General features: G+C 40.1%; 1 protein-coding gene across 5 annotated transcripts in view; it reads left to right on the top strand.

Annotated features, from left to right (window-relative positions):
* The first annotated feature begins 290 nt into the window (after positions 1 to 290).
* The window catches only part of gramd4a (GRAM domain containing 4a), a 48,389-nt gene continuing 36,033 nt past the window's right edge, over positions 291 to 12,646 (top strand). For 2 of the 5 annotated variants that reach the window (XM_020092290.2, XM_069520430.1), the window contains exon 1: positions 5,153 to 5,755. In XM_020092290.2, the coding sequence (XP_019947849.1) occupies positions 5,727 to 5,755 (29 nt within the window). In that variant the 5' untranslated portion in view covers positions 5,153 to 5,726. Of the gene's footprint in view, positions 364 to 3,414; positions 3,476 to 5,152; positions 5,756 to 12,646 lie in introns of those variants that run through there. The other 3 variants (XM_069520432.1, XM_069520431.1, XM_069520433.1) reach the window with 2 other exon arrangements.

Below are 12,646 nucleotides of genomic sequence, written 5' to 3'. Positions count from 1 at the left end.
AAACCTACTTTGTCTTCTAGCTGTAAGACAATCACCTCTAGTTATTGCTCAACACTTGTTTTAATGTTATATACGGAGTGGTGGAGGAGCCATGTTGTTTAAAACCTTGACAACAAGACACAATCAACTGAATTTGATTTGTTTTCCCAGCTCAGTGAATTGTGTCTTCTTTTGATATATTGCAGTGATGGTATCCTTGCGGTTTCTTCTCTTGACGTGTCCTTGTCAGGCAATATGTGAGTGTTGTGAGGATCAGAGCTCCTCCTCCTCCATACACCTGAACTTCATCACTGTCAATCAACTGCTCTCCTGCTGCAGTGTTTAACCTCCGGTCTGATCACCACCTCATCAAGTTTCTTCTCTGTAAGTTATCACTTACTGCACAATTTACATAACCACTTAACAACATTATCGTTGCATCTAGTTCACTGACCTGGAACAGGGAGAAAGGTCAGGTCTGTTCTTGCTTTAAGGCTGGAAGTCAGAGATTTAACCTGTACAGTGGACAGGAGGCTTGGCTTAAGGCTTATCCAAGGAATGTGGAATTAGTGTTTAAGACAATATAACCAACAATTACGACCAATGAAATCCTCTGATGGTGTCTAACGTTAAATACATCATGCTCTACATTTGTGCATGACATGGGCAACAAAGAAAATACTCTGAATATTCTGAATTTAAATCAAATTGATATACATCAATCTAAAAAATATTTAGCCTGCTGCTCTTATACTGTCAAAAGGTTGCTCTAGAAAATGAAATAAAAGGTTGTTTTTTTTAATTGACATGTTTAGTCAACTTTTTGCCTTGCAGTCACAGCTTCTCGCCGGTAGAGGGTGCTGCAGCTGGGTAAACTGTGGATCAAAAAGAAAATCCACCAATAGGTTGTTTCAGTTGAGTAAGTGAGACTTTCACTCTTTGTTTTTCCTTAACATGAAAACCATGAAATCACCGGACATGGCGTCCAACAGAATTAAATAACCATGTGTGGCTGCAGAGGGTGCTGTTGCTCAGTGTTGCTTTAATGCCACATATGAAAAGGTCCATGTAGCCTGAAGGTTGAAACAAGGTGTCGTGAGTGGAAACCTCGGAAATATAGAACTACAATCAAGGCAACTGTGCTGACACATCATCAGCCATAATGTTATGTCTTGTATATTTCCATTGTTAAATGACATAGTATTAGTATTCAGTATTTAATCAATCATCTAATCCAAATGTTGTTTTGCACCAGCACCCTCGTCATCCAACCTCCCTCTCTGCAAATTTGTTCTGTAATTGGATCTAGATACTCTCAGTTGCATAAGAGGAGTGGTTGTGCAACCCTGTCGAAAATGGCCGGTTTGGGATTAAGGGGTTTATTGCAGGGTTACTAAATTGGCGCAGAGGGGGGATTTGGGGAAATCTAAACAGCAGTACTTTTACTAGAAGACATCAGAAGAGGATAACAAACCAGAAAAAGTGTGTGCGTGTGTGTGTAAGGGGAATCCCATCTAAAACTCTGAGTTGTTTCCCATTGGAGCTTACAGTATTTACAGATCAAGTTTAGTGCAGTTGTTTCTAATGATACAGGATCATACATCATATGAACAGCTGAAATAACCTGAATGAGAAATAGAAAGCCTGATAGACAGATTTTCGTTATGTCTGATCCAGGCATGTGGATTGACGCATTGAATATGATTATGTAACTGAGATTAATAAAAGAGATTCCTGATTGATTCCATAATGGAACAAATATCATCACGATAAATTAATTTTCTATGAAATACAGTCCCCGGTGATTTAACTGAACTTGGAAAGATGAAGTGTTGCCCCAGTGGATTAGGAGAACACAATAAAATGCACACTATGAACAAACACCCACTTTGAAGAGATATCTTGATGGAAACATTTATGTAGAGAGGCAGCAGAAAAAAGCTGTGAACACAAACACTAACATTTTATCATCTTAATTTTATATTTTTAATTGGTAAACTCGCAAACTTTTGTCTTTTCACACATTTAGGGAGAATTTAGCAACATTTACATTCATTTGGAGTGGTGTTTCTGGTATTGTCTAGAAATCAGCTGGAGCAATTGTGCCACACCCCCTTCTTGGCCACCACAGTGACTGGCTGCTTCATCAGGGTAGTCATTAATGGCAGCAAACCACTTTACTGTGTTGCTGAAATTGTGTCTTTGGTGGAGTTTGCATCCAACCAGAAACTCACAGAAAGCGAGTTTGCGAAGTGGAAACTAAAAATGATCGCTGCTGGGATGCAAGTCCCAACTCTACACAAAATCGCCAAAAAGGAGCAGTCCATCAAAAAAGCCATGGATCACACCTTCACTCAGAGCGAGATTGATTATATTGTCGCTCGGAAGAGCAGATTCTGAGTAGTACCTCTGAATGTTGCACGGAGGAAGATAGAATTATTTGATCAACAGGACTCTGCAAGAATGGGCATGGACACTGACAGGGTGAAGGAGATCCAGGATGAAATAGAAAAGTTAATCGAGGGGCCAAAAGAAAGTGGGGCAAATCTCAAGAGCAGACCCTCTCCCATTGTGAAGTCTAGGAGAGCCCCTTCTAAAGTGCCCACTGATGATTATCAGGGAATAAGCCCTTTCGTCATGAAGAAGACCAGACCCATGAAAATAACAAGTCTTAAAAAAGACTCAGTCCGCGAAGCTGTATGCAATGAGCTCGACCTGAGATATGGCTGTGGGTCTACATCAGAGGACACCAGCTCTGTCTGAGGACTGAGCACCCCCCAACCCTGCCACCATCAAAATTAGAATTATGGTTTCTGAGGTTTTTTTTATGTGAAGCACCGACGTTGGGAGCCATGCACTTTGGTTGCATGGAAGAACAAGAAGTGACATTCATGAAGTAAATACATCAAATAACGTGGACTACAGATGGAAAATGCTCTCTCCGTGCTGCAGACATTTGCCTAAACAAATATGAAGCTAATCTAAACCACCACAAGCGGCTGAAGCCACATAAGTGTGAACTTGTTGTCGACAGAAGCTGCACAGGTAAGACCTTAAAAAACACATGTCTGTTTCAAGTCTGACAAACAGAAAGCAATGTTTTATTATGTGGGAATAACGGGCAGCCCCTTAAAGTCTGATCCACTTTCATGCTAATATGTTGAGATCTTAAGTAGACTGTGTGATATTGTGGGAAGGTGGCAGCCGCAGGACAACCAGGCCAAAGCGCTGTAGCGAGGACACTGATCCTCACTGGTAGTCCGAAAGCAGACGTAGAAAATACTTGGGATTACCTCCTCGTTATCTACGCTCTCATCTCTGGGGTCAGGAGTCAGTCGCCTCGGGTTTCTCACTTTCTATCTCTTTCACTCCTCTGTCCTTCAAACCCGCTCTTCTTTTTTTTGTCTTTTTGATAAAAACCATTGCTGAAATAAGAGGGATAACTGGATTCAGAAGACAAGAGAATCTCACAGACTGACACGGCAACCATGCAAAGGTCAGCACTATTTTCTATTTAATTTTTGGGATGTGTGGAAAGCCCCTAACTTGCAAAAAGAATGCTCAAGTCTTCATTTGTCTCTTCTGTCTACTTGAGATCATAGTCTTGTTTCGTAAGAGGTCAAACACAGACATAGACTGATTAGCTGATTAGTTACACTTAAATAAATTATCTATGGTTTGGGTTGGATCAAAGCTTATAAGGTCACAAGAGTAAGAATGAATTCAGAAATAGAAATAATATCGTTGCAACTTCAGATGCTGGTATTTAGAGGACTGTAAGAGTCAGGGTTTACCGGTTTTCACTCCTGTCTATTTTTTATTTTATTTTGTATGTTTGTAATCAAGATTATAACAACCAAAGGGATTGACAGGAAACTTGGGTAGTTGTGGTATGGGTCAGGTAGGAACATATTATTATGTTTCCAACATTAGAAAACAAAATAAGATGCAATAATGTAAAAGTTAAAAAGGTGAAAGGAAAAACTAAAAAACCACAACAAACCAAACGAACAAACAACAAACCTCACAAAAGGTTACTTTTCCTCCCTCTTCACAGTGATCCATTCTTCATTCACATATTACCTCTTTCTGCAGACTTTTGTAATACTATAGCCATATCTTCATCTTCCATAAAGTGCATGAAAGATTCCCAAATTGAATTGAAAGCTTCCCCCCCCCCCCCGGTCGTAGGTAATTTTCTTCGATGAGAAACAGGAAGATATCTCCTTAAGCTATTGGCCAAAATATGGCCTAACCTAATTGTAATATTTTTGGTGCAGATCCAGGAGTCCTGCAACACTTTCTTTATCATTGAAAGATATTCCATTTTGTTTTTCAAAGTTTTGACCTTTCCAGGGAATAATGCATGGATCTGGCTTTGGTAAATGTATGTGCTCTACTACTTGCTATTGTAGTTTGATTGTAAGCAGGATTACACAAAAACTACCACAAAACTTTGTGGGAGGATGTGGTATAGGTCAGCGACATTTTTACTGATATCCCAGTGAATAATTAATGTTTCTAGACGAAAACATTTTCTCGCAGGTTTAGGGGAACTGATATTGATTCCTATGGCGGGGGTGTCATAACTAACAGAGTATATTCACTGAAGTGTGAGGTTGAAAGTGCTGCTTCAGAAAGTTCTCCGTCTCCATCCTGTTGTTTCTTCACATTAAGAGTGATTGAATTACCCCACATGAACCCTCACATTAAAGAAGTATAGGAATGCATTGTGCTGTAAATAATAGATATTCAAGAGAAACATTTTTAAGCTGATGGCACTATCCTTACACTTACTTTTTACCTGATGGGTTCAGTATCCTTCATTCCTCAAAGTATGAAGATAGCTTTGGAATAGCATTGAGACAACTGCAAATAAAACCGTCATTTTCAATTTCACCATGCAGTCCATAACATCCTTATAACTTCTGACAACTTCCTGACTGTAGGAAAGAAGAGCCCCCTCAGTTTATCCTATGCAGCACTTACAATAACAATAAGGGCTTTCTTGTTCTTATTCAATTTGGAAAAAACATGAATTGTGTTGATATGAAGAAAAAAACAGTAAAGGAACTAGTAGATTTGAATAATACAGTAAATTAATCAAATCAGCATTTAAAACTAGTACCAAAGTATTTTTGAAAATATGATTGCAGAAGTGGAACTGCAGTAATATTATACTTCATCTTTTTGTCCTGCATCATAATGAGGCCATTGTTCATGCACCTGTATTTCTACTGGAGCTCCACATGACGGTGGTACAGGAGAAAGTGTCCGTGTTTGCTGTCTCTGTCTGTGGCCTCCTCCTCCTCCTCCTGCTCCTCCTCCTCCTCCTCCTCCGCTGCTGCTAACGGCCCCTTTAAGAAATCGGCGCCGAGCTCTGACGGAACTTCCTCGGCCTCGGCTCGTCTGTCTCCTCGGCCTCTGCCCGTTTCTCCTCGGGAGTCAACACGAGAAGCACCAACCTGCAAGAGCTGCCCCGCGGACCTCTGCTGCCCTCCGGGGAAGAAGAAGAAGAAGTGAGGGTGGACGCAACTGGTATTTTTTTGTTCATTTCTGTGTGTCGGTGTCGCTGCTGGAGCCGAAGCGGGAGGCGAAGCTTCGCTAAGCGGGCACAGAGGAGCGGGCACCGCGGGGATGGACGGACGCGGCGAGCGGTCGTCGCCGTGAGACAGGCGCTAATCCGGCGGTGCTGAGCAGCAGGTGTACGGAAGGATAAACGGAGACTAACGGCAATCTCAGTGTTCATGAAACTTTGCTACGATTTACGTGATGGGTAAGAAGAACGTTTCCCATTTACTCCATCTTGTAACAACATTTAAATGCCATTTAATTTAAGATTAAATGAAGGCTGCTGTTTAATATCATCCGCGGTGCTTTCAGGGTCATGTCTCCTTGTGTTTCCTTGTTACAGACATAAAACCATGTCCCACCATCTTTAAACTATTCACTCGAGGCCTAATTCAAATGTTAACTGAGAACCATGAATGAAGCAAATAATATCAGGGACATATTTATATCCAACACTGTGGTTTGGCCCAGTTAACATCAAACTGAACCAATGTGTGATAGTCTTTATTTTTATTTTATGTCCTTTAAAAGCTCAATTTTCTGTGTTTTTAATCCCAAAACATCAACAACTCAACAACTCTGTCCCTGAATAATGATACAGTAGAGCTACTGTTGCGTTTTCATGTGTTTAGATACATTCTCAGGCAGACATTGTGGCAGCATTTCATTCACATTCAGAGGAAATGACTTAGAAACTGAATCTGTGATCTATCAGGGGATGATAAGAGACATTTGATTGTAATTGAATGTTTGGTAAAGTTACTTAATGTACCTGAAAGTGCTGCTGTGGTGAGTTCACAGACAGGGAGAAGTTTTACTGTTCTCAATCCCCATTCATATTCTGTGTGTAAGTGGGGGACACTGGGTTTTGTTTAGTGTTTTAGTGTCCCTGAGCTGATTCCACTGTGTTCACCTCACACAGGTCGAATCTGATCGCACTTTGGCCCCGAGTCACAGATGTCCAAATCGAGAGACGGGGCAAATTGACCAGTTTTTGAGAGAGAATTGATTGTGGATATCCTTGTTTATATAACTGCATGGTGGAGTGATAGCAGCAGGGTTGGGGTGGATGCTGCACAACTGGCACAGTTAGAGGACGACAGCAATCGTGTGTTTTAATGCTGTCGCCACTAAATGTGTAGAAAAAGATCGTGCATGTGAATATGCAGAATCTGTTGTCGAGGGCCAGAGCCTTCTGGTTTCCTCTTCTACTTTGTGTGGAGAAATGTGATTAAAAAACAGAGTGTAAACAGTGTACGAGAAACAGAAGAGTGAGACTTGGCCCTGATTTGTGCTGTCTAAGGAGGCCCCAATATATTGGCTGTTGCCCCAAAGGTTAATTCGTCACCACGTGATTGCTGATGTTCTATGAGATGGGTTTTCTCTATACTCTCATTAGCTGCTTTCAGAGATGAAGTGCAGACATTTTGCGCCGGACTTTTTCCACAACCTTTCCTGCAAGCCCCCTAAAATATCAGAGTGAGCCCATGTGATAACACAGTAGGAAAATTACCTGGGCATTCCCCTGCTGCAGTTTACATATGTCAAAGGCAAACTCTGAAAACAAAATGTTTGGACCCAATTTTCAAGGCATTTTCTGGAGATCATTCTTAAATCTGTCTACGTAGGGTGTTGAGCAGGCGACTCAGGCCTCAGCTGCAGACTTTAAAATGTTTTTACAATACAGATAATTCATGTGACTTATAATGTCAAAAACACAATCTGAGGAGTAGCATTTTAAAGCTACAATGACTTTGGAAAATGCAATACCAAAACTGACTTTCATTTTTGTTCACTCAACAACAGGCTGCCCAGAGGGTTACATTAGTGGGCTAGATAAAAGCCAGTGCATTCTTCTTGTTTCGACCCTTTCTTTATTTCTCTTTTCTCCAAATTTGTTGACCGACTCCACTCGCACATGTTTCTCTTCGCTTGTTTAGCCTCCGACTACAAACAGAGTGTAATAGGTCTAATTAAAGTCCATCAAATCTGCACTCTCCTCCCTTCCTCCTGCTCCGTCCCCAGGGTTGACATCAAATAAAAAAGAAGTGGCTTGATGAAAATATTTATAAGACAAGTTTGCGTCAAGCTTGGGATTGTGCTCCAGCTTAATAGGAACGCAAATCTTCCCAACTGATTTGGATTTTGGCAGAATTTGGGCAGTTTGGTGAAGTGATACAATGATTGCTGATTTACAAATGTTAATTGTTTTGTTCTGGCACCAGGCAGCGTACTTGACCCTCTGTCAGCATTAAAATGACCTGAGGAAAGGTTGCAGCTGTTCAATGGAATATTTTGTTTAGTGCCGACAGATGAGATATTTGAGGGTGGTCATGTTTAACCTCTTTTGTTGAGTTTGAGTGCCTTTAAAAAAAAAAATAAAAAAAAAATAAAAGTTGTGATAAGCTCCACAGATGAGTGTCTTCCTATCCTCAGCCTTGTTTCTACAGAAATCAAGCACCATAGCTGATGATGATGACGATGATGACAACCTAATGTGGTTTTACACAGCACATTTTCCTGAGAACACCTGTAAAAGGAAACAAGCTATCTCAAGCGGAAACACTACACTGTGGCATTTCCGTCTAACAAGTAGTTATTGTCAAACTCTGAGTCATTGTGAAATGAAACCTGACTGCTTAATGTCCCAGAAAATGCACTTTCATAGAAAGGGGCCTACTTGTGCGAGTCCTGCAGCCTCTTTTGTATTCAACAGTATGTGTCTGTTTGAGTGCATCCACTCTCACCTCATGTGACTATGGCATGGCAGCTTATTTAGAAGTGATGGAGCGATAGCAATGTTCTTGAATAGATATGAAAGTCTGAGTGTGTTGGTGTATAGCTGAGAACATGTAGGTTTGCTTGCCAACCATTTGGTCCACATAATAAATCAAGGAAGAAAAAAGGAAAGGACCTGACAAAGATCCCAGTCTGGATCGAAATGTTGTTTAATTAAATTTTCTGTGGCACGGAGTAGCATAAGTCTCTTTTTTAGTTTTTGTTTGAGAACATAATAAATCAAACAAATGGATACTGAGATTAAAACATCTAAAATGGCTGTGACTCAGTTGAGCAGATACCTTCGCCAAGACCTAAAATGCTGCTTAAATTCAGCATCAAATGCATCATGTTTGGACATAGTTTAAAAAAAAAATCTCACCCTATGAAACCACATCAGTGTGATTTTGTTGTCTCACCAACTTCACACAATTACTTTAAATATTACACCCTTAAATTCAGTTCATCAGATTAATGTTTATTTTATGTTATAATGCTGCAATATATTTCAGTCCCGTTGACTTGGCAACATTTTACACACAGTTCAGATATTTGATGTTAGATGTTTGCTGTTTGTGCAAACAACAGGGACAAGCGGTACATTGTGTTTGCTGCAGCCTGTTTACAAAAGTAATCCCATGTTTTTGCCAGTTGAACGTAAATGTAATGCAACAGTAGTCGGATGTTACACAGCTCTGATACAGTGTTAAGAGGTGAACAGTAAACAGTGAGGCGGATGCCGATGAGATGAAATCATTCGGATTACATAATGGATTGTTTCCTTTCCAGTTTGAACTCAGCTCAGTGATGACAGGCACTGTATCTATCAATGAAGACAAAACATAGAGAGGTTACATTATGTAAGTAAATGACTTGTAGAAAAATGTTGCTTACCCTTACCATAAACCTAAGGAGTATAACTTTCTATGGTATCTTATTTTACAACAGTGCAGATTTTAATGTTTCTTTAATGGCAGTTTTGCATTAAATATTAACCATAGAAAATGCTGATTGTTTTCTCGATCCATCACTTGGTGCAGCAGAAAGCAATGAAGACAAAAAACATTCACAATTCCCCATAGGACAAGGTAATTCTGGGTATTATTGTGGGTTCCTCTAATGGTGTTGTGCTGCACGAGTGTGGGTTTTTATTGCATTTTCAGTCTCGGTTTAAGCTCTGCCACACCCCTACATGTGAACTCGCCGTGATTCTGTAATAAAATTGAAAAACACTGATGTAGGGCGAAAGGCACGAGTCTCTCCCTCTCCCCCCCTCCCTCCCTTCACTATAACACCCTGAGATCCATGTATGACTGTGATTGGCTGTTCCTATGAGTGTGACCTGTTTGACCAAGAGTAACCTCCAGATACTACTGGTCATTAGCAAGAGATTTACTCACACACAGTATATTCACTTGTACAGGGGCTTGTAAAGCGACTCACGCTTGACTAATGTATGCTGTTATAAACAACCTCTCTCAGCCTTGCTGTATGTGTTGCTACAATGTTATTTTGTGTCATATATACACGTGTGTGTGTGTGTGTGTGTGTGTGTGTGTGTGTGTGTGTGTGTGTGTGGTTATATTTTATGAGTGCACTGTGAGCCTCCCCCCCAGCCAGTGTAAGACTTACGATTAGGTAAAAGGTGCATGGAGGCGTCTTTGTGCTTGTACTCAGCCGAGCAAATGACTCACATAGTTGTTTGTCTGTTCACCACAGTAACATTCACAGTGATCAGACCTTGCGCTAGAGTCTCTTTCTCCTCCTCCTCCTTTTTCTCCTCTTTCCATTTCTGAAGAAAATGTGGTTGCAACAGCCTATATGAACTGGAGAAACAAGTCTTTTAAAAGGGATTGAATAAGAAATGGTTTAATGATATTAGCACTTATTAACAGATTTTCAATAGAACTCTGAATATAAATGTCTATTCCTGAGGTTGTTTTGGAACTAGTGTATCTGCATCTGATGCTTTCATTTGACACCAGTATTATGGGAAGATTTGATAGTAAGTGACCATAGTTTGGGTTTACAAGTGACCAACATACATGCAGCAGCCTGTAAGTGGATGTTGGTGGTTATTGTGAGAACATACTTCACAGTTGCAGGTGGCATGACGTGAGGGAGTAAGTGTTTATTAACCTGCCACTCACCATGTTTCCACTCACCCCCTCTGGGATGAAAGATCAACCCACCAGTCACCGCTGCAATTTCCACTTACCTGAGCCCATGATGTTGGGTTGTTGTTCCTGTGTGAAAATCCAATATCCCAACCTATTGTTGCCTGTGTGCCTGTTTACTTGTCGGAGGATCTGGCGTAGTCCCTTTCAGTGGAATGTGTGGAGACAAGAGATGCAAGGAAATTGGAATTGACAAAGCGTTTGTGGACAAATTGGGTTTGCATAGATAGCTCTGCCCAGTTAATAAGGGAAATAGTCTGGTTAAATATTAGTCTGTGCATGTTTCCCCTTAAAGTGTTTGTCTTCATTTATTTTGTACACATACATGGTACATAATTAACATGTGGAGAAATGTAGTAGCCTAAATGGTGATTATGTAAACACAGAACAATTAGCATCTAAGTGCAATAGCAAATTATAACGGACATGTTTTGGCATTATAATATTTTTCGCAGCTGTGGTTTTCCTGTATCATTTATTGGAAAACTTGCTTTGATAGAACTACAATCATTCCATTATATGATTTCTCTATTTTTGTCACTTGTATTTTGCTCAAAAAAGCCTTTGGCAAACAACTTGTTGGACCTTTGACCTCTTTTCTTTGCAGAATTGGTAGTTTAAACAAACAGTATGGCCTGAGGACAGGACTTTGTGAAGGCCATCACAAGAGCTTAATTTTCTCTTGGTGAAGACATTCCAAATCCTTTTGTGGTTTTTCTTAAGGGTCATTATCCTACTGGAACACCCAGATTACAGATCTCTTTTGTACGCTATCATTGTAGATCTGACTGTAAAAGCATTGGGAGGGGGGTGTTACAGGAATTATGGGCCGCGTTACCAGGTGATTCAGCATTGACATGTTTTTACTGAAGTAAAGCTCTCATCCAAATTTGAATTACCTGGTATCACAACTCCTAAGTCCCATAACATCTGCAATCTCTTGCTTGTTTCCTCTTAGGATGTGCACTGATCTCAAGGCCTCTGTGTTTCAAATGACTGGAGTAGGTCATGGCAAGATGGAACGTCAGTCCCTGTGTCTGTGAAATGTCAGAGCATTTTCAAAATGCTTGTTATAGTTTTTTTCATGTATCAACACAAGAAAATAAAAAAATCTTCACATTTAAGAAATTAGATCCATTGAAGTTTTAGGAAGGAAGTTGAGAGGCAAAATAAGATCATTGGAAGTGATGGCGGACCAGATTAATTCCTTTCTGAGAAATGACAGTACTAGCGACGTACACGTCCCCCACATTAACACAAAAAGAAAGTGAGTGGTTGACTTTACTTTCGTTAATATATTAAGCCCAAACCTTTAGGAACGCGTAGTCATTGAGAAACTTGTGCCTGTGGGAGTTGGCATTTAGACAACTGAGTTGCAAAACAACAGTTTGTTGAGTTTTCAGTTTGACAGTTTGTCATCCAGTCAAACAGATTAGGTAATCTCTAAGGATTACAACTAGAAGAACTACACTTAATCTCTTCCCAAATGACAGACCCCAGCAGTCAAATACAACGCAGTCATGTTTACGAGATGTTCTGTGGCCCCGTGTTCAGCTGCTGGAAAGGGTGATGGATCATTGTGAGAATTGTTTTGACATACTGCATTGAAACGGATCAGGAAGAACCCCATAGAGGAGTAGTACTATGGGCCAATCTCACTTTTTTGTTCACTCAGCACTTTTCATTCAAAGAGTGACCTTAATGCAGCTCAGGGTTAGGAAGGTCAACAATTACTAAACGGGCACTTAATAGATTCATTAAGAATTATTCATTTTATATATTTTCATTTATTTATCTTACACAGTAATTTTTTATATTAAATCTTCAATATTGGGCCAATCTACATCCTATACCCAGACTTCCTATGTTTGTTTGTATGTTTTCTCTGAGCTCTATCCTCCCTAATCAATGTTTGCTTCCTGTGTATGGTGGCAAACAAGATTTAATAATCATATAAATTATTAAAACTAGCTATTTTTCCATAGCTTTACTCAATAATGTAAGATGGCCTGGTGTGTGAGAGAAGTATCATTGTGTTGCCAGAGCCACAGGAGTGTTAATGCCATTAGTTTTAGTCATGTTGCTTTAGCCACAATAAAGTGTGTAGATATGAGCTGATTGCAGTACAGCACTTACTGAAA

This window comes from Paralichthys olivaceus, chromosome 23, assembly GCF_024713975.1.
Source record: "Paralichthys olivaceus isolate ysfri-2021 chromosome 23, ASM2471397v2, whole genome shotgun sequence".
Classification (NCBI taxonomy): Eukaryota; Metazoa; Chordata; class Actinopteri; order Pleuronectiformes; family Paralichthyidae; genus Paralichthys; species Paralichthys olivaceus.
Note: the sequence above shows the minus strand (reverse complement) of the source record. Positions and strands in the feature narration are given on the sequence as shown.